This window comes from Heterodontus francisci, chromosome 19 (genome assembly GCF_036365525.1).
Source record: "Heterodontus francisci isolate sHetFra1 chromosome 19, sHetFra1.hap1, whole genome shotgun sequence".
Taxonomy (NCBI): domain Eukaryota; kingdom Metazoa; phylum Chordata; class Chondrichthyes; order Heterodontiformes; family Heterodontidae; genus Heterodontus; species Heterodontus francisci.
This window is the reverse complement of record NC_090389.1, coordinates 57525415-57552380: the sequence shown is the minus strand read 5'-3', so window position 1 is coordinate 57552380 and position 26966 is coordinate 57525415. Positions and strand designations below refer to the sequence as shown.

At 40.5% G+C, this 26966-nt stretch overlaps 1 protein-coding gene across 5 annotated transcripts in view; it reads right to left on the bottom strand.

The window, feature by feature from the left end:
* The window catches only part of LOC137380089 (ERC protein 2), a 966513-nt gene that overhangs the window by 410169 nt on the left and 529378 nt on the right, over positions 1 to 26966 (bottom strand). For all 5 annotated transcript variants that reach the window (XM_068051709.1, XM_068051708.1, XM_068051713.1 and 2 more), the window contains one exon: positions 1326 to 1461. In XM_068051709.1, coding sequence (XP_067907810.1) covers positions 1326 to 1461 — 136 coding nt within the window. The remainder of the gene's footprint in view (positions 1 to 1325; positions 1462 to 26966) is intronic.

Sequence of the window (26966 nt, the reverse complement as noted above, 5' to 3'; positions counted from 1 at the left end):
TTTACACATATGGATTTAAAATGAACATTATTCAGATACACACTTCAATTTTCTTGGCATATAACACACCAAAAATGTACAAATATATCAAGCGCTGAAACAAAAGCAAATGGTTCTAACAAGACAGATGTTACATATATTATAATTATCAGATGTTGCAGCTTTCTGGGAATATTTTTGTCCAATGTGTTTTATCTCAATTATTTAGGCTGATCCATGTTTGACTTTCAACCGCATCATGATTTGTCAGTTTGTATCCAGTGTGGCTAAAGTGGGAAAAGTCCTCTGAACGACTACCCTAAATTTGCATTACATTTATGTCCTGCACAGAAATTCTCATACGTACAGTTGGGTTCAAAATAGGAAACAAAATGCAAATGCCTGCAGATGACATTAGCTAAACCACACTGAGCCTAACTTTTCCTCAAGAGTCAACTTGCATAGAATTTATAGCACAGAACAGGTCATTTGGCCCAACTGGTCAAAATAACTATTCCATGAGGCAGACACAAATGGAAATCTCATGAAGCTGCAGAATCTAGGGAATTCGAACACTGGCTGTGCTGCCACACAATGCAAAATAATTCATCAGTCAACATTACAGCAAATGTCCAGCTTTCAGATTTTCCATTTCTTCCACTGCACTAATAAGGCTATCACCGGATGACAGTTTCTAATTTGCTGTTTTAACAATTTTACTGCAAACCATTATCTAATAGAATTTAAAAACTATCTATTGACACAAAAAAGTTAGCTTTATATGACTTTCATTAAAACTCCTCAGAGTTATATAATTTGAAAACCATGTTCCTGAACCCATCTTCCACTGTGCACCAATATCCAATGACAGTTCCCAGCTCAAACACTGTGGTATGCCAGGGAACATCAGATTAGCAAATTATGACAGGAGATCTAGTCACTAGAATACATCAGTCGTATAGACTGCTGAGCAGCATAAATAAATTGTTGGTCATTGTAGAAAGCAGATACAAACATGTCTTGAAATCCAAGTTTTAAAAAAAGTAGCTTAATTTTCTTCACAATGTTTTGAAAATTTAAGCTATATATTTGATCAGCACCTTAAGATTAAATAGTCCCGAGTAGACTTAAATGTAGGTAAGTTTGTGTATACAATGAAAATGTGCTTATTACTACTTTTCTTGCGTTAGGTCTCCAATTTACACAATATTGTCCATACAGCTTGAGGTTTTAAATGTACATTTTGATTTTGAGGGTGTGTATGTATCATGAACTTGAGAAGCACTGAAGCAATGACAATAAAAAGTCTGAGCAACAATCTTATACAAGAAGATCAATCAACTCACCTCCATCTGATGCGAATTATCAGTCAGGTTGTCTTCCCGTTTGCGAGCTTCCTCCAATAATTGCGCATTCTTCTTCTTCTCCATCTGCTCTTTGTGCTTCAGGTTGGCCACTTTTTTATTCTGATCCTTTACTTGTCTGAGAATTTCAAAGAGGAGTCACTCAAGTAATATAGGTTATCGATAGAATGCTACCTTATTTTATTCTTAACCTTTCCCCCTCACTAACCCCACCCCACCCAACACTTACAAATTTTCAGAAATTATTTTGAATTTCACCAATTTCTTTAACACGTTTGAGAGGGTATCACAGCTATTTCTCTGCATTCAACATCAAACATAGCACCAAGAGTACCGAACAGACCAAAACCTCTGGCAAACTGTCAACATTTATGTTCAGATTGAAATGCATTATAATTTTTGTGCTCAATATTGAATATAGGAATTTACTTGCAGAGACATTTATGCAATTGTAATATCCCTCTTTTAATAACATACTGTTTAATTGTAATTCTTACCATTCTAAATAATGAACAGAATATTCTGAGAAGAGGAATGATAATAGCCAATGAGCATTCTTAATTATGGTTGATTAACTGTAATTTAGTTACTCTTTAAGAGAAGTTCACATAACTTGCACTGCATTTAACAAAGTCCTCTATGGTATATTTGCCTGTGAGCAAACAGCATTTAGATTTTCAACATAAAATTAATTTTTAATAATGTGTCAGTTTGACTAAAAAGGCTTTGGAAACAATTAATTACTAAATTTATGTAAAGATACCATGAAGTGAATATGCACCGTTATATTAAAAATACAATCAGCCCAGTGTCCTAGTTTGCACATGACAAGTTCAGAGTTGTAGTTTCCATTTGTACATCTCTGTTGCCCAACCATGAAAATAAACAGCACTCAACTCTTTAAAGCTGTCACTTCAGTAGCAACCAAAAGATAATTTCATCATTTTTTTTCCACTGGGGTTGCATCACTTCAAGTAAATGTTCTTCTTGGGAGTAGATCCAAGTTGAAGTTCTTACTCTCAGTTGTTCAGCAAACAGAAATATGAAATACAGGCACTACATAGTAGTTATCTTGCTAAACCTTCACTATACTTCAGGGAGATTTAGAGAACGGTTTTCCAATAAACAAATTTGTGCTATCTATGGTGCATCAGAACAAAGAAATGCTGGTAGAAATACTTAGCTCATAAGTGCTCAGAATCAAACTGAAGCATCTACAAATATATAAAGAAAGCTCTTACTAAAATCGCCAAATGTCTAAACTACAAATTACACTTGAATTTCATTTTTTTCTTTAAATGTATCAGTCTTACCATCCTGAAACCACAAAACATTTAACATATTATGGGGGGTAAACTAAACTGAAGAAAATTATTTTCTATCTGAATAATGTAAACACTACGTCACACAATGGTTTGAAACATGAACCATTCACAAGATTCATTTATTAAAGTATTTAATTAATGGCATAAATAAAAAGTGGAACCTTTCTTTTTACAAGTAGATAGAGAAATACAAAGTATTGCTTAATCCACTGCATGGGCTGTAAAATTTCACATCAGCAATAAGAAATGGTGCAAGAAATCTTTTTCAAAGCAAAGTGTTTTCTTACTGGTTTTTGGACTATTTAAGTGATAGCATCTAAATGAGGCACAAAAATTATTCCAATTTTAGATAGACAACTTCAAAAAGAGTGCTTGTTTTTTCTTTTAAAGTCAGTTTACTATCTTGCCATCATTGTTGTGTGGTTGACCTGAGGAAAAGGTTTTCCTTTCACCATGCACTTCAAGACTGTAAAGAATTTCCTGCACATAAATCAAAAAGAAAAGGAAGGCTTTTCTACAGAATTAAGTGACCAGGCTAAGCCACAGAATGGCCATCAACAGAGTGCCCATTGGTTCATTAACCCACGTTTGAGCTAGAATTAGATTTTATCTCAAGCTATTCAGAAGTTTCACCATTATTGTTACCAGCTAAGTTTTAAAAATAAAATGCATATTCTTGCAGACTTTAATGCTTATTCAAGACACATGACACCTAGAGCAGCGTAACTGCGAAATATTCAATGGGTCAATTTGTGAACTATAAAACTTTTCTTAAATTGTTCATCTAAATTTGATTTATAACTTAGCTTTCCATGGTTTGCAAAAGAATAACTTGGATAGGCTTAAAATACCCTTAAACACATATTTCTGATTTACATGGTCATTATGCTACATGAGCAAGCGATCAATGTTGCCAGATTTTTGGTTCGTTTTTGGGACGTGAGTATCATTGGCAAGGCCAGCATCTATTGCCCATCCCTAATTGCCACCTTCTTGAACAGCTGCAGTCCATCTGGTATAGGTACACTTACATTGCTGTTAGGGAGGGAGTTCCAGGATTTTGACCCAGCGACAGTGAATGAATGGCGATATAGTTCCAATTTAGGATGACGTGTGGCTTGGATAGGAACATCAGATGGTGTCCCCCTGCATCTGCTGCTCTTGTCCATCTCAGTGGTAGAGGTTGCAGGTTTTGAAGGTGCTGTCGAAGGAGCCTTGCAGAGTTGCTACAGTGCATCTTGTAGATGGTGCACACTGCTGCCACTGTGTACTGGTGGTGGAGGGAGTGAATGTTGAAGGTAGTGAATGGGGTGACAATGAAGCAAGCTACTTTGTCCTGGATGGTGTTAAGCTTCTTGAGTGTTGTTGCAGCTGTCCTTATTCAGGCAAGTGGAGAGCATTCCATCACACTCCTGACTTGTGCTTTGTAGATGGTGGACAGGCTTTGGGCAGTCAGGAGGTGAGTTACTCACCACAGAATTCCCAGTCTCTGATGTGCTCTTGTAGCCACAGTTTTTATATGGCTAATCCAGGTCAATTTTTTGGTCAATGGTGATCTCTAGGATGTTGGTGGTGGGGGATTCAGCAATGGTAATGCCACTGAATGCCTGGCACTTGTGTAGCAGGAATGTCACTTCCACTCATCAAGCCTGAATGTTGGACATGGACAGGGACTGCTTCAATAACTGAGGAGTTGTGCAATCAACAGCGAACATCCCCACTTCTGACCTTATTTTGAAGGGAAGGCCACTGATGAAGCAGCTGAAGATGGTTGGGTATAGGACACTACCCTGAGGAACTCCTGCAGTGATGTCCTGGATTGATATGATTGGCCTCCAACAACTACCTTCCTTTGTGCTAGGTATGAGTCCAACCAGTAGAATGAATCGAATTGGCTGAAGTCTGGCATCTGTGATGCTGGGGACTTCAGGAGGAGGCAGAGATGGATCATCAACTCGGCACTTCTGGCTGAAGATTGTTGCAAATGCTTCAGCCTTATCTTTCGTACTGATGTGCTGGGCTCCCCCATCATTGAGGATGGGGATATTTGTGAAGCCATCTCCTCCAGTTAGTTGTTTAATTGTGAAGGTGGGACTTTGTGAAGACGAATCACTTCAACAGTACTGTCCATCTGTGACAGGTAGATTTGTGAGAATAAGGTCAAGTAGGTTTATCTCTCGTTAGTTCCCTCACCATCTGCCGCAGGCCCAGTCTGGCAGATATGTCCCTCAGGATACAGCCAGCTCGACAGTAGTGCTGCTACCGAGCCACTCTTGGTAATGGACATTGAAGTCCCCCATCCAGAATACATTCAGTGCCCTTGCTACCTTCAGTGCTTCTGCCAAGTGGTCTTCAACATGGAAGAGCAGTGATTCATCAGCTGAGGGAGGGCAATAGGTAGTAATCAGCAGAAGGTTTCCTTGCATGTGCTTAACCTGTTGCCATGACTCCCTGCTGACTGTATACCAATGTGCCACCACTTATGGTGGGTCTGTCCTACTGCTGGAACAGGACATACCCAAGGATGGTGATGGAAGAATCTGGGACATTGGCTGTGAGGTACGATTCAGGTGTTCCATCTGGTTTTGTTCTTTTTTTAACTTTTCTGTTGCAGTTTGATACAACTGAGTGGCTTGCGAGACCATTTCAGAGGGCAGTTAAGAGCCAAACACACTGATCTAGATCTGGAGTCACATATAAGCCAGACTGGGTCAGGCAGATTTCCTCCCCTGAAGGACATTACTGAATCAGATGTGTTTTTATGACAATCAGGTAATTTCATGCTCATTGAGACCAGCATTTTATTCCAGATTTATTAATAGAATTCTACAATATGGATCCTATAATAAAATCATGGCTTGATTTCCGCAGTATCTCAACAAAGTCTTGTCAGCTTCATTTACCATGGTTGTACTATCTACCTCAAGGAGGGCTGGGCAGCCCCGAACCAGGGTCACAAGTGCTGATTTCCAGTTTATTGGGATGCCGTATGGCCTGGCACAGAATACATCTGTCACTTAACTGTTCACCCAAAAGAAGTACATATTGCTTCTAAAAATCCATCAGAGGCACTTCTGTTAAGAGAGTTTATAGCAACTGATGAATGCAAGTATGAGTGTTTGGATGACCAAAATGTTAATGCTTGAACTTAGTAACATCCTAAGAAACAGACATGTAGAAGTATGGAGAATGTAGTCAGGTACACCCCACTATTCTAATGTAGAAATTAGCCACAACTCTTTTGCCCTTTTGGAAATTATTTTAATGCTTTATATATATATGTTTTCATGCAAGGTCATTCCCTGCACTTTTATCAGGAATCTGACTTCTATTAGTGGAATATCTTGAGAACCCCCCAATATAAACTCCCCCCATTCATGAAGGCCAGCTATTTACCATTTGGATAACCACCTACCTGTCTCACTAGCCCATTAACATCTGGAGGATAACAAATAAACAAAGGTTTTCAGATTACTCCCCCAAAAATTCTTTAGGTTCTTAATAATGATAATCAAGATGGAACTATTGTACTTACAGGTAGTGTTTTTCCACACTTTTTTGATAGAAAAAAAATCTGGATTTTCTCCCCAGTCCCTTTGACTTCCCTCAACTGTGCAAGAGGGTAGCAAGCAACTTACTTGTATATTTTCCACCAAGTTCACTCTAAAAGAGCCCTAATTGATGTCCAATGATGCTGGCACTAGGATTGGGAACTTGCAAAGTAGAGATATCCAACCTCTATTCAGTATCATCAAGGCAGTGTTACAGAATACCCCAGATATCTTGGTACATCTTTTTATTATTTTATGATTAACTTTTTTGTCCTATCCACTTCCCCCATTGCCTTTTTCAATGGTCAATCACCATTCAAAAAGCACCACAGGAAATAAAGTTAGTTGTGTCACACAAAAAAGCTTTCTAACGGGGCAGGACCCTGTGCAATTTTTCAGGTCGACAGAATAGCATTTCTGACATTGCGGTAGATGGTTAAAATGCATCCAACTTCAACTGCATAAACATTTAATGGTTGTTTTACCATAAAGAAATGGAAGAAAATCAGGAAAAGGAGTGACGAACAAAGACCACATATAAACTGTTCATACATTTTTCCTGTAACTTACTGGTTTGGAAGAATCTTTTTAGCTTAAACTGTGATGTGTCTGGAATGTCTTTATTGATATTAACTTATACGGTTAAAAACATTATTTTGATTGATATAAGAACACACAAAATTCTGATGGAAGCACAAAATCATGCTTACATCATTTAATAATTCTGGCCTCTTGAGCATCCCTGATTTAAATTTGCTCCACCATTGACACCTGTACCTTCAGCTACCAAGGACCTAAACCTCTCCACCTCTTTTCTTCATTTTCCTCCTTTAAGATGCTCCTTAAAACCTGCCTCTTTAACCAAGCTTTTGGTCACCTGTCCTAATAGTTCATTGTGCGGCGCAGCACCAAATATTTGTTCTTTAACACCCCTGTGAAGTGCCTTGGGGCATTTTACTACGTTAAAGGCCCTAGATAAATAATAGTTTTATTTTAAAGACATTGCATTGTGACAGCAAACAAAGCCTCTGAGGGAAAAATAGGAAGGCAGGGTGGAGAATAGGAACTTCGGTTGAGGATAAAGGAGTCTATGGCCTCTCACTGCCAACGCTTGGAGAGAATAAGTGGGTGGAAACTTAAGGACAAAATGAATGGGTGGGAAAGATAAAAGGGCGTGGAGGAGATTGTCTTCCAAGGGGAACAGGTAAGGGTAGTGATGAGATGAGGGTATGGTTAGAAAGGAGAATGGATAGTGGGAATGTGAATGGGTGGGGATAAAATAAAGCCAGTTGTGTCATACAAAAAAGCTTTCTAATGGGGCAGGAACCTGTACAATTTTTCAGTTCGACAGAATAGCATTTCTGACGTTGCGGTATATGGTTAAAAACCATGGTTACGGAAAAAATGCATCCAACTTTGACAGCATACAAATGAGAGATGGGGTGGGGAAATGAGAAGAAAACTGCTGAGGACCACATTTTCTCCCATCCCTAATGCAACTTGCAGCTGTAAATGGCTGAGAGAGAAATATAAGCAGATTGGGGAAGAGAAGCAGAGGAGAAGAAAAAGCAGACAGAACCAGAACAGGAGAAACAGAATAAAACAACATGAAGACAGCAAAATCAGGTAAGAGGGAGACTATATTCTCTGACATACCGTGAGCAACACCACAGGATATTAATTAGTAATGTATTAAAAGTCTGCACAAACTTCCTGTACATTTTTCCATTGTAAATTCTACACTTGCAGGAGGGTGTAATAATGGTGTGACAAGTTTGCGTAATTGTTTCCATTATAAACATGGATGTAGGAATTTATGATGGAAATATAAAAATAAGGTCATAATGTATAACTTTGAAATAGGGAGTGAATTGTTTATGCATACGCTGGAGCAATTATCCTGATTTCAAGCCCTGCTTCGCCTCAAGACGACACTTGTTCTTAATTCAGCATGTGCAATGCCATAGAAGATCAACTAGTTCATAAATGATATTGCATAACATTTTAGTTTTAATTTTCAGGTTGATTCACGTGTCTCTCAACTACTGCACTTTGCTGACTAAAACATTAGCAGATTGGTTTATGTCAAGACAGGTGCCAAAATAGTCCAAAGCAACTTCCACTCCCATTCCTCCCCTTCTCCCTGGAACAGGACCCATCTTTGACTTTGGCACCTGCCCAGTGGCACTGCTGTTATCAGGAACTTGGTTTGTGGGTGTTGTTGACTTGATTCAATGTTTTACTAAACATCCATGGAGGTGTTGATAGGACTTCTAGGAAGGAGCCAGATTTCTAAAGCAGTCAGCAAACAAGGACACCAACAACATTTCCTTTAAATCAACACATATTTTGCCCAGAAGAGATAAATGATTTGCACATGAAATTCTAGCTCTATTATCCAGTAGGAGTTTAAAAGCATTAATACAGAAATGTCAAGTATGTACCATTTGTTATACATATGGAATCTCGATGTTGATGTGTGTACACAACAAACTGTCAGTTGTCATAAGGAGGATTTCTGAAAATAAGACTGCTAATTTTGTTGAGAATTAACTTGGTGTAAAGAGGAAACAGTCCCAAAAGAGAGAGATACTATTGGACGAGAGGTGAAGTTCACTCGCTATCCACAGGGATAGTGCTTGGTCCCTATAATTTCTAAACTATATCAATGAGCTGGACACCACAACTAAGCACAAGCTTATCAAATTTGACAACTACACTAAATCAGTAAGTGTGATGGAATAGTGAATCAAGTTACAGATGTAGATCTGCTATGCCACTAAGCAGACAAATGCCAAACCAAATTGGACACTGATAATTACAAAGTATTGCACATTGGTCAAAAAAAGTACACAATAGTGTGACAAACCATTTGTGTTCAAAATTTATCATGGCATTGGCTTTAGTTCCGCAACTGTACACGAGGGGTTTAAAACCAGATTCACTCATAGAAATCATGTTCCACCTTAACCCAATACAACTGATAGATTTCAGTCCACGCCTGATATCCAGAGGAGGGGCCTAGTCATTCAATTGAAACATATACATCTGCGTTTTGTGTGTTTGGCAGCTTCTTTGAATTTAACAGTTATGTAAATCTGCTTGGACTCAGTTTTTGTAGGTATTTATGAAGCAGTCCTATTCAAATCAGTCTGTTTGAAGTGTTAGTCCAAAAGAGAGATAGTCAGGGCAGAGAGCTTTCATAGCCATTTTTTAAAAAAAGAAAGCAAACTGCTATGCAAGAACATTGCTTATAACATAGTTTGGAACAGCAGTTACAAAATATCTATGTTCTATTTCTATCACACTAAGAGCAAGCTAAGCTTATTAGTTACTACAAAACATCCTTTACTATTAAATAAAACTTAATTGCCACGAAAGCCCAAGTAGAGTGTAGAGTTAGTGATCTTCCTTGTATTGGGAAACTAAGTAAAAAGGAGTAGCTGACAAACAGGATGGTTCACTGTTCAATCCCTAGATATGCCTATCTAGATACCTTGGAGAATGAAAACATTTTCTGGGAAACAGAGTGCTAGAGCTCATCTATGCAGCAGTCTGAGACAAGTCAGCCAAAAAAAAATCTAGAGTTAAAAAAAGTTTTTAAAAAAAACTAACAATAAGCGTACAATAAATGACGGAAGAGGGAGATTTGGAAACAGACCTGGAAGAAAGTGTGCAATTATCAATTTCAATGTCCAGAAAAAGTGGCTATGTAATTATAAATGTAAACAGAATGCTGGGTTGTAAAGCAGAACAGCAGAGTACAATTGTTTAGCCGTTATGTTATGCATTTACAATGTACTTGCCAGACCTCACTTGGAGTATCCTATTTAATTCTGGTCACAATGCCAGAAATAATAGGTAGGACCAAAAGGACATGAATTTAAATTGATGAAAAGAAAATTTAAAAATAGAAAAAATTTACAAGAATGGTTCCAGGAATGAGGAACTTCAGTTATGTGGATAGACTGGAGAAGTCTAGGCCATTCTCCTTGAAGAGGAGAAAATTAAGAGTTTTGATAGAGGTATTCAAAATCATGAGGAGCCTAGACAGAGAATATAGGGAGAAACTGTTCCTGTCGGCAAAAGGGTCGAGAACCAGAGGGCACTGATTTAAAGTGATTGGGAAAAAAGCAATGGCAACATGAGGGACAACATTTTTAAGCAGTGCGTCATTAGGATCTGGAGTGCACTGCACTGAGAGTGTGGTGGAGGCAGATTCAATCGAGACCTTCAAAAGAGAATTGGATAATTGTCTGAAGAAAACAATTTGCAGGGCTACGAGGAAAAGGCAGAGGAGTAGGACCAGGTGAGTTGCTCTTGCAAATGTGCTGTAACCAGTCAATGATATGTGAGGGAGAACTTCCATACTAAAAAAGTGCTAAATGTTTGTAACAATCTGCCAAGCATGTAGCAGTAACAAAAATGTGATAGCTGTTCAAATGTACATGGGCGCAACAATGTATTTGTTTTCATGTTGACGTTTGGCAGAAACCCTTTCAAACTTAAAGTGCCACAGCTCTTTTGTACCATTTGAGAATGGAGCAGAGCTCTGTGTCATATTTGCCGCAAAGACATTGGGCTGGATTTTACAGTGGGCGGGGGGACCTGTCCACCGGTGGAATAGGCGGTGATGGTCTTGCCTCTGCTGAGTCTGGGGATCCAGACTGGACTTTTACAGTCCCCAGGCCTTTAAATGGTCTTGGGCGGGACTTGCACCTCACTGAGGCAGGAAATCCCGCCTAATGGAGCTGCCAGCCAATCAGTGGGCCGGTAGCTCTTAGTCACAGCTGTAGGAGGAAGATGATGGCTGGCCCCAGAAAAGAGGCAAATTTTTGGGGCCTCGCCGGGGACAATCGGTCAGGCCCTGGCGAGGCAAGGGGGGCTTCAGGGGTGACCCTCCGTGGGGCACAGGGTGCCCAATCAGGAGACCCCCCTCTACAATTAGGCCACCTAGTTTTATCAGGCGGGTTGTCTGAGGCCTCAACTGCCCGCCAGCCAAACGTAAAATACCCATGGTGGCAGGCGGGGGCCCTTAAGTGGAAGATAATTTGCCACTTAAAGGCCTTGATTGGCCTGGGGTGGGCAGGCCGTTTCTTGCCACCACCCCACATAAATTGGTAGCGGAGGTGGGAGTGGGTTGGAAAGGGCCTCGAAAACAGGAGTCTGAGCCAGAGACACAAGGGATGAGGAGAAATTACAGGGTACTTTACTTCAGAGTATAGTCACAAAACAGAGGAAAAAAAGCACAGGTGCAGGAAGGGGAGAGTATGACTGACAGTCATCCAAGTAAGGGAAACTTGCATGAGGTACTGTAGGAGGTCCAGCAAACATTGTTCCTATCTAACAGGTACAAAGTACTTTATACTGGTGAGGAATCGGAGAAAGACTGTGGGAAGGACAGCCGGAATGCGACCAAAGCCCTGTGGAGCAGGAGGCTGTCCAAGCTGCAGAGTAGAAAGGCTATAGTTATAGGGAATTCTCTAATTAGGGGAATAGATAGTCAGAGTTTTACAGCACAGAAACAGGCCCTTCGGCCCAACGCGCCTGCGCCGACCATCAAGCACCCGTCCTAACTAATCCCATTTCCCCGCACTTGGCCCGTAGCCTTGTATGTTATGGCGTTTCAAGTGCTCATCTAAATACTTCTTAAATGTCATGAGTGTTACTGCCTCTACCACTTCTTCTGGCAGTATGTTCCAGATTCCAACCACCCTCTGGGTGAAAAATTTCTCAACTCCCCTCTAAACCTCCTGCCCCTTACCTTAAATCTATGCCCCCTAGTTACTGACCTCTCCGCTGAGGGAAAAAGTTTCTTCCCATCTATCCTATCAATGCCCCTCAATTTTGTATACCTCAATCTTCATAACTGAAATGCTTAGAATAAAAAAACAATTGGAATTTCATACTCCCCATATAATTACTGTCACTGATTTTGCTGGGAAAAGGATAGAAACTTGGAATTTGATTCCCCAAGCACCTGGAAACCCACATATAAAAACTGTTCAAACAATGGCTCTGCAAATGTTGTACAAGTTGTTTCATCCACATAGTATTCATTGCAGTCAGGATTGATAATCTCAAAGGGTGTGTTGCCCATCCAGTACCAGGGTAAAAACATCTCGAAATGGCTGGAAAAGAATCTGGAAAGAAAGGGGGAGCATCCAGTTGTTGTGCTCCATTTCGGAACCAAAGACACAGGAAACAATACAGAAGAGGTCCTGCTAAGGGAGTCATGTGTTAGAAGCTAAATTGAAAAGCAGTACCCTATGGGGCACTGGCACCAGTAGTACTGAGACAGGAAAACCAAGGGGACGGATTGCATCTGAACCAGGCAGTGACCAAGGTCCTAGCAGAAAGGATAATTAGAACTGTAAATGAGACAATCAGGAAAAGAGTGTAACGGACAAACTAAAGGAAGGAATAAGGATAACACGAATGGCCAGAGATTAGATAATGTCACACAGCATAAAAGGTAAAATACTAAAAAGAGAGATGAATAATCAATAAAAGCAATTTAAATTGTTGATACAGCAATGTAGATAGTATTCAAAATAGAATGAATGTTTTCAGTTCAATCATTTGTAGTGGGAATCCGGATGACTGAAAGATGGCTACGTAGACAGGATTTGCAACTAAATATTGCCAGATATAACATTTTTAGGAAGCAAGAAGGGGAGGTGGGGTAACAGTACTAATTAAAGATACTTAATGGCAGTGGAAATGAAGATGTAACTGGCATTAAGAAAGATACAGAATCTATCTGAATGGATGAGAAGTGATCGATTACCCTAGGGATATACTATAGAGCACCAAATAGTGGAAAGGAATTGGAGGAAGAAATATGTAGGCAAATCTAGGAGGCGAGTAGCAGTCATGGAATAATAATCATGGGAGATTGCAACTACCTCCAAGTAAACTGGCAGGAAGAAGTAGCGAAAAGAGAAAAGGGAATTGAGTTTTTATAGTGCATACAGAACTCCTTTCTCATTCACGATGTAAGTCCAACGAGAAAAGAACCCCTGCTGGATCTTGTCGTGGGTAATGAACCAAAACAGACAGGAGAAGGAGTAGGAGTGCATCTTAATAACACTGATCACAACATAGTAAGGTTCAAGATGAGGATCAAGAGTGACACAAGTAGAACAAAGTCTAAGGTAACTGAACAAAAGAGCAAATTATGAGGAAAGAAGGATGGAACTAAAGAAAGTAAACTGAGTTGAAATCATGCAAAACAAACAAAAAACAGTGTGATAAAAGTGAAATCAATAGAGTTCGAGAGAAATGTATTCCACTAAAAGCCAAAATCAAGTAAGCTAATTATGGGGCACCATAGATTAATAAAGAACTAAAGGAAAACTGAATTTAAATAAAAATACATATAATGTATTAACACACAATACACTAGATACTAAAGGACAGGAGTACAAAGGGGAATACGAAGAACTCAGAAGGTGAAACAATCATCAGGAAGACAAAGAAACCAAATTATCAGGGAATATTAAAAGAAATAATACATTCTATAGACACTTAACTAACAAAAGAAAGATTACAATAGGGATAGGGCCACTAAAGGATGAGCAAGGTAAACTCACAGGTGATGATAGAAATGGAAGTATTGAATAACTACTTTGCCTCAGTTTTTTCTAAAAAAGTTAATAAAATAGACACTTTACTAGAAGATGAACTTAAAAAGAATGCAGTTGAGATAAAAAGGGGAAAAATAATTGACAAACTAGCAAAATTAAAAGGAGGATAAAACCACAGGTTCAGATGGTATGCAACTATGCATGCTTAAGGAAACTAGGGAAAAGATAGCAGAGACACTATTTTATATATACAAAAGCTCCATAGAGGAGGGGGTAGTGCCAGAGAACTAACTGACAGCAAATGTTGTTCCTATATATCAGGCAGAAGGAAGATAGATTAAAACCTGGGAACTGGAGACCAGTGATAGGAAAGATATTGGAACCTACACCAAAAAAAAGTGATAGAGTAACTAGAGACACAAAATACAATTACAAATTCAGCATGGATTCCAAAAAACTAAGTCATGCTTAACTAACCTGATGGAATTCTTTGAAGAATTTATGGAAAGAGTAGACAAGGATAATGCAGAAGATTTCATATACTTGGATTTTCAAAAGGCTTTCGATAAGGTACCATACAGTAGGCTCAAGACAAAAGGTTAGGACATGAAGAGAGGGGACAATCTGCTGAATGGATAGCAAATTGGCTAACAAATGGAAAGAAAAAGTAGGGAAAAGGGTAATCATTCAGATTGAAGGTGGAAAGTAATGCAAAAGGATCAGTCCTGGGACCAATATTATTCATAATTAACATTAATAATTTAGATTTAATAAGTAACTCAGTATCAAAATTTGCAGATGGCCCTACCAAACTGGTGGGTATAGCTAACACTGAAGAAAAATGCAACATAATACAAGATATCATTAGAAAACATGCAGACTGCGCAGTTAAGCAGCAAATGAACTTTAACATTGATAAATCTGAGATGATGCACTTTGGTAAGAAAAATAGAAACATTAACTATAGCTTAGAAAACAAGAAACTGAACGGGGTCGAAGAACAAGGCATCTAGGGATACAAGTGAACAAGTCATTAAAAGCTGCATCGCAGGACAGCAAAACAAATGATTAAAAAATACTAAAAACGCTCCAGGATTAATTTCTAGGGGTACAGAGTTCAAAAGTAGTGAAGTTATGTCAAAATTGCATGGAAATCTGGTCAGGCCACACTTAGAGCTGGATTTCACTCCAGTGATGGGGATCCCAGCGGCAGGCCAGGGGACTTGGGGTGGGGGAACCCGCCTTGGCCCCCCCGTTGCTATTTAATGGCAGGCAGACAATTAACTGGTCCCTTTAAGGGACCAGCTCCCGCCTCCGGAACTGCCGGACAATCGGAAGGCCTGCAGCTCTGCAGTAGTGGCCACTGCCAGTACAGCAGGAGGCCCTGCAGTACCAAAGAAGGAGATGACTCTGGGACAGGTAATTGGGGTCTGGATTGCCGGGGCCATTCAAGCAGGACCCGGTGATGGATGGTTGATGTGGGCCCCTCCGGGGATCCGGGATTGCCCTCAAAGGAGGGACACCTCCTCCCTGACCTCCACCTTCAATAAAATTGGAGTGGAGGTGCGAAGAGGCCCTCAAGTGGCCAATGTCCTTGGCCTTCCCCACCCCAGACAAAATGGCATAGGCCCGGGCAACTTCAGGAACAGATTAAATCCTGCCCTTACAGTAATGTGCACTGTTCTGGTCTCCATAGTATAAAAAATGACAAAGAAACACCGGAGTGTGCAAAAAATATTAACAAGAACCGTACCAGAACTGAGAGGTTACAGACATCAGAAAAGATTGAACAAGTTCGGGCGTTTTTATTTAGAAAAGAGAAGACTTAGAGAATGCCTGATAGAGATCTTTAAAATTATGAATGGATTGAACATGGTAAATGTGGAGAGAAATGTTTTTACTTGTGCGAGAAGCCAAAACTAGAGGCAATAAATACAAGGTAGTTACTAATAAATCCATTAAAGGAATAAGAAGGAATTTCTTTCCTCAGACAGCAGTTATAGTATGGAACGCACTACCACAGTAAGTGGTTGAGGCAAATAGTTTAGATGCTTTCAAAAAGCAGCTAGATGAGTACATGAGAGAAAAGGGAATAGAAAGAAATGCTGAACGGCTGACATGAGGAGGAGACTTGTGTGGAGTATAAACACCAGCAGAGGCTAGTTTGGCTGAATGGCCTGTTTCTGTGCAGTGCTGTGCTGTGTGTTCGATGTAGTTCAAAACAAGTGGCTGGTTCTGAATAAAACAGGCAGTGATGAGTAAACGTACGTCGAAAGGACTGTAGATGTTTAATGCCACTTAATCAAACAGGCTACTCATATGGATCAGAATCAATTACATCGGTGTTTAGATTAACACTACCTCCAAATACAGTGCTGGTGATTGGTCCACTTAACTGCACCAGAGAGAATATTTTACATTTAATGTTTATTCAATATACATCACCATTCATATAACTCTCAGAGCAACTCACATCTACTTTACTTAGCTGCCATGATCTGAATTTAAAATGTGCTTCCAATCCCTGATAGCAAGCAGAATGGGTGAGCCAAATGTGCTTTCTATTGAACAATGACACCAGGTTAATGTAATTTCTTAAAATGTTACTTCTAACAATGTTCCTCCCCTCAATCAGCTGATGAGTCTGCAAGACAAACTAATCCTATCTCCCATGCTGGCACACACTCAATTACAGAAGTACAAAAGTTAATGGGGTGATGGCATTCTTGATACCTTTAATTTTCGAACTCAGATGAAGAAAATTAAAAGACCTTTGGAATTAATATATTACAATCTTGGAAGCAACAACTCCTCCCTGATTTGTTTAAGTAGTTTCTATCCATGTTGCATTCTCATGTCATTTCCTCACCAAACACAAATTGGTTATGGTTCATCAGGTCTCTATAAATTCTGCTCTTAAACACAGTGTCAGTATGTTAGAGCGGTGGTGTTCACTAGTTGTTAAATATTACCCAACTAAGCTGAAAGGAAAAAGGATATGGATCATTCTAAATGGAAGGGAAGAAAAGAGATTTGTAGGTGATCCAAGCCTGGGTTAGGGACGGTTCTTGAAGTACCCAGTCATCACTCATTTCAGAGGGATCGTTCCAGACAGTGTTTTTTGAATTACAAAATTCTTAGGCTCCCCAGGCTAGGGATCATTGACAAGAGACATGGAATGGAGAGTGCTTAAATGTGGCAGAGTACTATGTTTAATGTTGACACTGGCAGGGAATTAAGTCTTATAATATTGGAAAAGTACAAGTCCAAATGGAAAATTAAAATTAAGAGTGGGTCAACCTATTAGTAGAAATGGCCAAGTTAGAACATATTGTTTTTACATCAAGAGGCCAATTTTCTCAAATCTAAGAAAATGTTGAACCCATTATGGGTACATTAAAGAGAAGTATTGAAGAGGAGATAACACAAGATGGCACCTACAAAAAAATGTTTGCTTAAGACAACATTCTTTGTGGAACTATAGTTAATAGGGTTTTTAATTTATGTGAAAAATACAACCATTGCTTACAAAAGAAATATACACCACTCTGCTGGATTTGATACCATATAATGATTGTGCTAATATTTTGAAAATGTAGCCATTAAAAAATGTAAATGCATAATATGCTATTACAGTACTAAAGTACTGAGAGGTATGCATCATGGAAACTCTTGGCCATTAATTTGCAGCTCACAGCACTAGCCTCAAGTAAAAGGATTACAACTATTAGATGTTTGGCTGAGATAATGCATTCATGTATTTTTGCACTGCACCATAAGGTGATCTCATGCAGTGTCTCCCACACAGTTTGTCATCTGATTACCACGGAGTAGGACATGGACCTTCTCTAGAAATGCAAAGACCAAAGGAAGGCATATATAGGGCTGCTTTTACATGTTGTCCAGGGGCTGGCGCAAGTACAGTGTGAGCAGCAACAAAATAAAATAGTTGCTTGTCCACCTTCTAAATGAGTAAGTATGTAGGGCTGTATTTTGTTGAGCTCCTGGCATCGGGCTCAATGGCGGGGGTAGGGGAGTGGGGTGGGGGTGAAGGTTCGTGCTGGAAGAACGGAGTGGCAGCAGCCCACCATGGAGACTGCTGCCAGGAATGCCGGGCCTGAACTTCCTGGCAGCAGGGAAGCTCTGTGGCGGCACATTTGAATATTACAATCAGCTATTTAAATGGAAGTGGGAGCAATCTTACCGGCAATTCCGGATCCTCCAAGCGAAGTGCTGCAGTTCTGCGCCTTCACTTTCTCATCCAGGGAAAGCTAGCGCCACCGAGGTGAGGATGCAGGAACCCAGCATTTGTAGTGAAGTGGGGGCTGGGGGGTGGGGAAGGGGTCAACTTTGCATTGTCAGTGTACTGGGGAGGGAGTCGGAGGAAAGGGTTGAACTCTGCACTTAGGTCTGTTGGGAGAGGTGAAAGGGGCCAACTCTGCACTTAGTGCATTTGGGATGGAAAAGGGGTAATCAGGGCTTTTCTGGTGTAGTTGGGGTGGGGGTGGTGGTGGTGGTGGTGGTTCAAACTTTATTTTTGGTTGCGTTTGGGACGGGGGAGTGGGGAATAGGGTCAACTTTCATCTGTCAACGCAGGCCTGGCAGCCCTTTAAAAATGGACCAGTGCTCTTGCAGAAACAGGCAATGCCGTTGACATCGTCACTGAGGCCGCCCGCGCCACGTGATTTTGGGGGGGGGGGGGGTGGTGGGTGGCCGCCCTGCATATTATAATGAGCCGCCACGTGCTAGATCACAGCGGCTTGACAGCATGCGGCCCATCATTTTCTTTGCTCGGTGGCAGGAAAATAAAATCCAGCCATAGTGTGGTAAGTCTTAGAGAGAAGTGCAAAATTAGAAATGTTGTAGTTATTATGAAACCTACTTAAAGTTTGGATAAAATGTAATGTTATACAGAGCATCAACAAAATACAAACCTTATGTACATATCTTACATGGCAAGGAACAAGAACATTAAAATAAACCTTAAAGAATGATTAATAGGTGTCCTGTTGAACCTTTGTGTTCAGAATTAAAATATGTATTGCAATTCCACTAAATTAATGAAGTTATGTTGTTTCTCTTTTTATTGCATCACTGGAGTTAAGACACTACATGGTAAGTAACTGAGATTCAACTCATAACATCTTCAGATTGCGATTTCAGCAACAGCAGAGCAAACAACATGAACGAGATATCTTGGAACACCGGTTTAATATTTGTACACAGAAATTTTAACATTTGGGGTAACACAAGTTATCCAAAAAACCACTAAGATAAAAGACCAGATAGATTTAATTCCTGTTAATATCATAACTATTACATACAAATGAGGGTACGAAAAGTTAAGGACACACACGTGATTGATGTGCCAATTAGTCTTGAGCTAACCTTCCCCCGATTCCACCCATTAATGTAGTGATTTTGGTTGAATCAGAGATGTGCTCTATTATGGTAGTGCAACACATTTTAAAATCACTGGACATTTTAAATGATTTCAGAGATATTTCAGAGGTGCCGTTCTCAAAAACTTAATTCAGACTGTTTCAAAATTCTTGCTTATCGTCAACCACGAGGAATAGTGCAACCTACTGAATCCAACTCAAATACTGTTTTTCACTACTTCTTTCCGGAACTAATTACAGCGTGTAACATCAGAACTTTATACATAAACTGTTGAATATTTTCTTGAACTTCTGAATGAAAATGTATCAAAATAATGCATCTTGGAAAAAAAATTTCCTGTCCACCACAATACTGTGTGAAGTTACAGAAGTCAAGGTTCACAATCTTCAGCAATAAATCCTCCCGGGAAGCCAAAACTAAATGACAGAAATATGGGGAATGCAGCCAAAAACAAACTTGAAAGAAACATGAAACTAGAATTCTCCATGGACCGCTGATAGAGGTCAACAGTATGCAGTTTTAATTCAACTTACCACTCAAGCAACTTGCAAACTGAAGATCTTTCCTTAAATCATAGGAATGTTTGTGTTGGTAACTATAGCTATTAGCAAGACTGGTAAATAATTGTTCTGCTTGATATTAATTAGTGATATCTGAGTGAGGCACCAATTTAACCACAATTGAAGTAGTTTTACATTCTGATGCTCCATCTAACTGGTGCTAACCTGCCAAATCAAATAACCTCTGGACAGTATTCAAATCAACCAGAAGAGCTGTCAGAAGTGGATATTTACAGGAATAAACCTGTCCTTCCACTTCTGTGAATTTCTTTTGGCACGTTATGTCAGATGACCCATTGGGGTGGTTCAAGTGCTTCACCAAATGGAAATTATCTATTACCAGCTCGGACAGTGGTTCTCAAATTTTTTTGGTCGAAGGCCCCTTTTTAAATGGATTAGTAATCACAGACCCATTGTCTAAATTATAATACTGAATCTCTGGGCAAACTTGGATTTTGATGTCCTTTGGTGTCTAAATGTTACACCACTTTTCAAGAAAGGAGGTAGAGAGAAAACAGGGAACTACAGGCCAGCTAGCCTAACATCAGTTGTTGGAAAGATGCTGGAAACTATTAGTTTAGTTTAGTTTAGTTTAGAGATACAGCACTGAAACAGGCCCTTCGGCCCACCGAGTCTGTGCCGACCATCAACCACCCATTTATACTAATCCCACACTAATCCCATATTCCTACCACATCCCCACCTGTCCCTATATTTCCCTACCACCTACCTATACTAGTGACAATTTATAATGGCCAATTTACCTACCAACCTGCAAGTCTTTTGGCTTGTGGGAGGAAACCGGAGCACCCAGAGAAAACCCACGCAGACACAGGGAGAACTTGCAAACTCCACACAGGCAGTACCCAGAATTGAACCCGGGTCACTGGAGCTGTGAGGCTGCAGTGCTAACCACTGCGCCGCCCAAAATTATTAAAGAAGTCTTAACATTGCACTTGGAAAAGCATAGTATGATTTGAACAAGTCAACATGGTTTTGTTAAAGGGAGATCCTGCTTGACAAATTTGTTATAAAGTTTTTTGAGGATGTAACTAGTAGGGTAGATAAAGGGGAACCAGTAGATCTAGTATAACTCGATTTCCAAAAGGCATTCGATAAGGTGCCACATAAAAGATTAATAGGCAAGATAAGGACTCATGGTGTTTGGGGTAATATATTAGCATGGATAGAGGATTGGTTAATAGACAGGAAGCAGACAGTGGGCATAAATGGGGCATTTTCAAGTTGGCTGGCAGTGAATAGTGGAGTGCCACAAGGATCAGTGCTGGGGCCTCAGCTATTTACACTCTATATTAATGACTTGGATGAAGAGACAGAGAGTAGCGTATCTAAGTTTGCTGATGATACAAAGCTCGGTGGAAAGGTAAGCTTCAGGGAGGATGTAGAGAGGCTGCAAAGAGATATAGACAGGTTAAATGAGTGGGCAACAAGATGGCAAATGGAGTATAATGTAGGGAAGTGTGAAGTTGTTCACTTTGGTCATAAAAATAGAAAAGCAGAATATTTTTTTTAAAAGGTGTGAAATTGGTAAGTGTTGATGTTCAGAGAGACTTGGGGGTACTTGTACAAGGAACGCACAAAGTTGACATGCAGGTACAACAGGCTGTTAGGAAGGCAAATGGCATCTTGGCCTTGATCGCAAGGGGATTGGAGTACAGGAATAAAGAAGTTATACTATAATTGTACAGGGCTTTGGTGAGACCGCACCTGGAATACTGTGTGCAGTTTTGGTCTCCACATTTAAGAAAGGATATACTTGCACCGGAGGCAGTGCAGCGTACATTTACTAAATTGGTCCCTGGGATGAGAGGGTTGGCCTATGATGAGAGGCTGAGTAAACTGGGCCAATATTCTCTGGAGTTTAGAAGAATGAGAGGCGATCTAATTGAGACATACAAGATTCTGAAAGGGCTTGATAGGGTAGAAGCTGAGAGACTGTTTCCAATGGTCAAGGAATTTAGACCACGGGGGAACAGTCTCAGGATCAAGGGCCAATCATTTCAGGACTGAGATGAGGAGAAATTACTACACTCAAAAGGTTGTGAATCTTTGGAATTCTCTAACCCAGAGGGTTGTGGATGCTCCATCATTGAATACATTTAAGGCTGGGATAGATAGATTTTTGGTCTCTCACGGAATCAAGGGATATGGGGAGTGGGCAGGAAAGTGGAATTGAAGCCCAAGATCAACCAAGACGGTACTGAATGGTGGAGCAGGCTCAATGGGCCAGATGGTCTACATCTTCTCCTATTTCTTGAGTTTAAGTAGTATGCAGTACTGGGTAATATTTGGATATTTAAAAAAAAATTCTCCTCTCTTGAACAAGGCTGAACTCATCTGGTGCCCATCAACAGCCTTGATAACCATGGGTCTACTTGCCAATCTTCCTGCTGCTCTCAGCACTTCTCCATGCACGCTCCCCTCCAAGGTGAGACCACCAGTCCACTCTGCATTGCACATGGGAGCTTCACTCCATTGCAGCCTTCCAGTTTGCACCAAGCATGCCTCCGACAGCCGCTCATTCCCAGTACTGCTCAAATACTTTGCAGATCCCCTGGAAAGTCTCTACAGACCCCACTTTCAGAAACGCTGAGCTAGAAGGCACATTCTTCAATTGCTTTGCAAAAATATCCTGCAGATAATGGAGCATTTTGTACCTGAATCACTTCTAGTCTTTCCTGCTTCTTCATTTGTTGAAATTAAAGAGGAAGTGGTAAATAAAATCAAGGAAAATCCAAAGTTTTTTATAAATACAAAAAGAGCAATAGGACAACTAAAGAAAGATTAGGGCTTATTAGGACCATAAGGGTAACCCGTGTGCGGAGGGGGAGGACGTTAGTTTGGTTTTTAATGAATACTTTGACTCTGTTGTCACAAAAGAGAGGGATGATACAGACATTGCAATCAGGGAGAAGGAGTATGAAATATTAGATGAAATTAACATAGCAAGAGAGGAAGGATCGAGGGGTTTAACAACTTTGAAAATGGATAAAGCCCCAAGCCCAGACTAAATGTATCCTATGCTATTAAAGGAAGCAAGAGAAGCAATAGCGGAGGCTCTGACCAACATTTTCCAATCCTCTCTGCTTACAGGTGTGGTGCCAGAGGACTGGAGGACAGCTAACGTTGTACCAATTTTTAAAAATAAAGGAAGGAATAGACCAAGTAATTACTGACCAGTCAGCCTAACCTCGGTGGTGCGGAAATTATTGGAAAGAAATTCTGAGGGACAGGATAAATCTTCATTTAGAAAGACAGTCAGCATAGGTTTGTTCAATCATGTCTGACTAACATGATTAAAGTTTTTGAGGAGGTAACATGGAGTGTCGATGAGGGTAGTGCATTTGATGTAGCCTATAGGAGTTTTAACAATGCTTTTTACAAGGTCCTACATGACAGCATTGTCAGCCCATGGGATCAAAGGAAAAATGGCAAGTTGAATCCAAAATTGGCAGAGAGGCAGGAAGCAAAGGGTAATAGTCAGTGGGTGTTTTCATGACTGGAAGGCTGTTTTCAGTGGGGTTCTGCAGGGCTCAGTACTAAGTCTCTTGCCTTTTGTGGTATTTATCAATGATTTGGACTTGAATGTTGGGGCTATGGTTAAGAATTGGCTGCGTGGTTGATAAAGAAGAAAGCTGTAGATTGCAGGAAGATATCAACGGACTAAACAGGTGAGTGGAACAGTGGCAAATGGAATTTAATCCAGAGAAATGTGAAGCAATGCATTTGGGGAAGGCTAACTAGGCAAAGGCATACACAAGAAATGGAGAATACTGAGAAGCATAGAGGAACAGAGGAAAGGAACATTGCATGTTCACAGATCCCTGAAAGTGGCTTGACAGATAGCTATGGTGGTTAAGCAGGGATACTTGCCTTTATTAGCTGAGGTTAATTAGCTAGAATACAACAGGGAGGTTATGCTGGAACTGTATAAAACACGGTTAGGCCACAGCTGTGTGCAGTTCTGGGCACCCCACTATAGCAAAGATGTGACTGCACCAGAGAGAGTATAGAGAAGATTATGAGGATGTTGCTTGGATTGGAGAATTTTAGTTATGAGGACAGATTGCATAGGCTAGGGTTGTTTTCTTTGGAACAGAGGAGGTTGAGGGGAGACCTAATTGAAGTATATAAAATTATGAGGGGTCCAGACAGAGGGAATAGGGAAGCCCTATTTCCCTTGGTTGAAGGGTCCATAGCCAGGGGGCTTAGATTTAGAGTAAGAGGTAGGAGATTTAGAAGGGATTTGAGGGGAAATTTTTCCACCCAGAGGGTGGTGGGGATCTGGAACTCACTGCCTGAAAGGGTGATAAAGGTGGAAACCCTCATAACATTTAAAAAGTACCTGGATATGCATGTCAAGTGCCATAACCTACAAAGCTATGGACCAAGAGCTGGAAAGTGAGATTAGGTTAGGTAGCTACTGGTCAGCTGGTGCAGACATGATTGGCTGAATGGCCTCCTCCCATGCTGTACATTTCGATGATTCTATGAGTTGTTAAAATAGTCTAACTAGAAAATTGTCTGATAATTCTACAAATAGTTTACAGTCCCAACCATCACTAAGTTAGAATCAACAGTTTGTTTACTTCACAATGTTTCAACATTGCTGCTCAAGGACTGTAAGGGTATTGGGGGGGCGGGGGGGGGGGGTGGTGGGGGGGGTGGCGGGGGAAGGAATTGAAGAAAAACGACTAACAGATGATCAAGAAGCAATACTAATCATTTCTATGAACGGGGGCAACTCAGATCTCCCACTGACTGCAGGGACAGCATGGCAGAAGAGAAATCTGTTGAACTTATGTGGGCCACCAAAACAATTCATATAATATTTCAGTACAAGACATCAAAAATATTCTTTACTCCAATCCTTGCTATAACATTTTGATACTTCCTTTAGGAATCCAACACAGCAACTGACATCTCAACATATACGTTCTACAAATTAATGCCTCTCGAGAAGCATTTTCAAGTGTCCGTCCATGATTTCCATATCAGAACGCACTGCCACCCATATCACAGAGCTAGCTTTGATTTGTTGTAGTGAGCAGTGCATGGCAAGTGGGAATTTGGTCATCAGAATAATCAATTGGCCAAGATTCCTCTGCTCTAAAATCTGCATTATATAGGAAAAGTTTCAAGTTACAAAAAATGATTTCCCCTCACCTTTATATACTTAAACTTTACAAAAGTACCAAGAATTTATCTTGAGCCGACATTCCAGAGTGCTGGATTCAAATTGCTTCTGAGTAGCACATGTATCAATTCTAGCAACAGAAATGCAAAATTCTACCACGCAGGTAACAGCACCCACTTACTTATATTAAAACACAATGTGACTCATACTTTTGAGACAGTGCCTGAAAATAAGCAACTTAACTCTGAATTTGAGGAAAATTACTGTACAATTTAAGTTTTTAACATTTTTTCGTCCTTTTCACATGGTTACTATTAGGGCTCTCTCCCAAAAAGTTAAACTCTTGTGTTTTGAGAGTAGCAACCCCCAACCCACCATGACGGGCAGCAGGCAGGTTGGTTAAACTCCAAGATATGTGATAGGTGAGTCCAACCTGCGCATAAGAGCCTGCTGACATTTTTTCAGTGGCAAGTAGTGAGGCGTGCAAGTGTTCAGGATTGGAGGCAAGATACTTCAATAACATATTTAAATCAGCCTCAGTGCAATTGGAACCTTAATTTAAATTTAACTCTGCTGCATAGGTTTCCCAAGGTTCAAGAAACCCAGCAGTGAAATAGAAACAAGAGCTGCCAGCTCCAGAAGTTAAATGCTTTTTATAGTGCTCCTTGTTGGCAAGGAAGACCAGGAGTGATCCCCACAGCCTTCAAAGAAGCCTTCAGCCTCCCTTTAGCCCCTGCCACAATCACCAATGCCCCCATCCCTCCCGATCTGCAGCCTGCAATCACAGCTTCCCCCTGACCTGCATCTCCATTCCCCCCCCACATTAACCCCAAACTGCAGCCTGGGATCGCAGTCAACACCCCCAAAGCAAAAGCATCCTGGCCAATCCACCATAAAAGATCTTCCTGCATCCTCACAAAACACTTGGTTCTCCTGATTACTGTAAATATTCTTAAAACACAAAGACAAAACTAACACTTGTAAATAGACAGCTACCTAAGGCCAATTTTATAACACAATTTACTCCACTTCAATGAGTTGTCCAGATGACATTAGTCCCAGTTTCAAACCTCAATCTAGCCTGAATTATCTAGGATTGCAATAGAGATATTGTGAATTTGCATCAGCTCAATTGCGATGCTGTTCCTGCAAACTTTTAGGCAGAATAGGTGGGAAAAAATTCCAAAACATGGATTGGGCATAAGTTTTTTCTCATATTGTTCTGTAGCTTAATAGAGTGGCAAAAACTCTAAGGTTACCTGTAAAGCTGGGGGGTGGGGGGGGGGGGGGGGGGGAGGAGGGGGCAAAAAACTGCAACCCTTCCAATGCACTGCTGCCATGAAACTGGTGAGAATGCAAATTTGGCCAGATCCTACTTTCCCAATAGGTTCTGCATGGCCTGGTTAAGGGGAGTGTAGCTGGGAAGGACTCTCAGACCAGCAGCTCCATTATCTTCAGCCTTTCAATGTCCTGGTAGGTTGGGGACAAGAATAGCAGGCATAGTGGCCTGTGATTGGCAGAATGGAGCCCATCTGTAGTTACAAGCTTGGACCCCTAAAGATTGTGAAAATGTTGCTTGTATTTTTCTGCTTCTTTAAAGAGGGTAAATGTTTTGCAAGGTTTGTAGGGACAATGGACCCCGACTCTCACCTCACCCCATGATACGTTCGGCCACAACTTTCTGCCTCTCTGGCAGCTGAGCACTTGAAATGGTCCCCTAGTAGGGCGGGGGCCAGATGTCATCATTTTAATCAGCAGACCTCTCCCCACCATGCTACTCCCCCACCTACCCTGCCATTCCCACACCTACAAAATTTGACGAAGTCAGCATCCAAATTCACTGGTGAGCAGTTCCTGGCACTTATACTAAGATCAATCGCGCATTGGTTTTAGGAGCCAGCAACTACTATTATCTATTATTGAAAAACAGTCCCCAACACATCATATGGTTATTCTTCAAGCCAATCTATCAATTGTAAAACCTTTTGCATGACAGCATATTTCTTAAACCTCACTTCATATGCCTTGCCTTGTGCA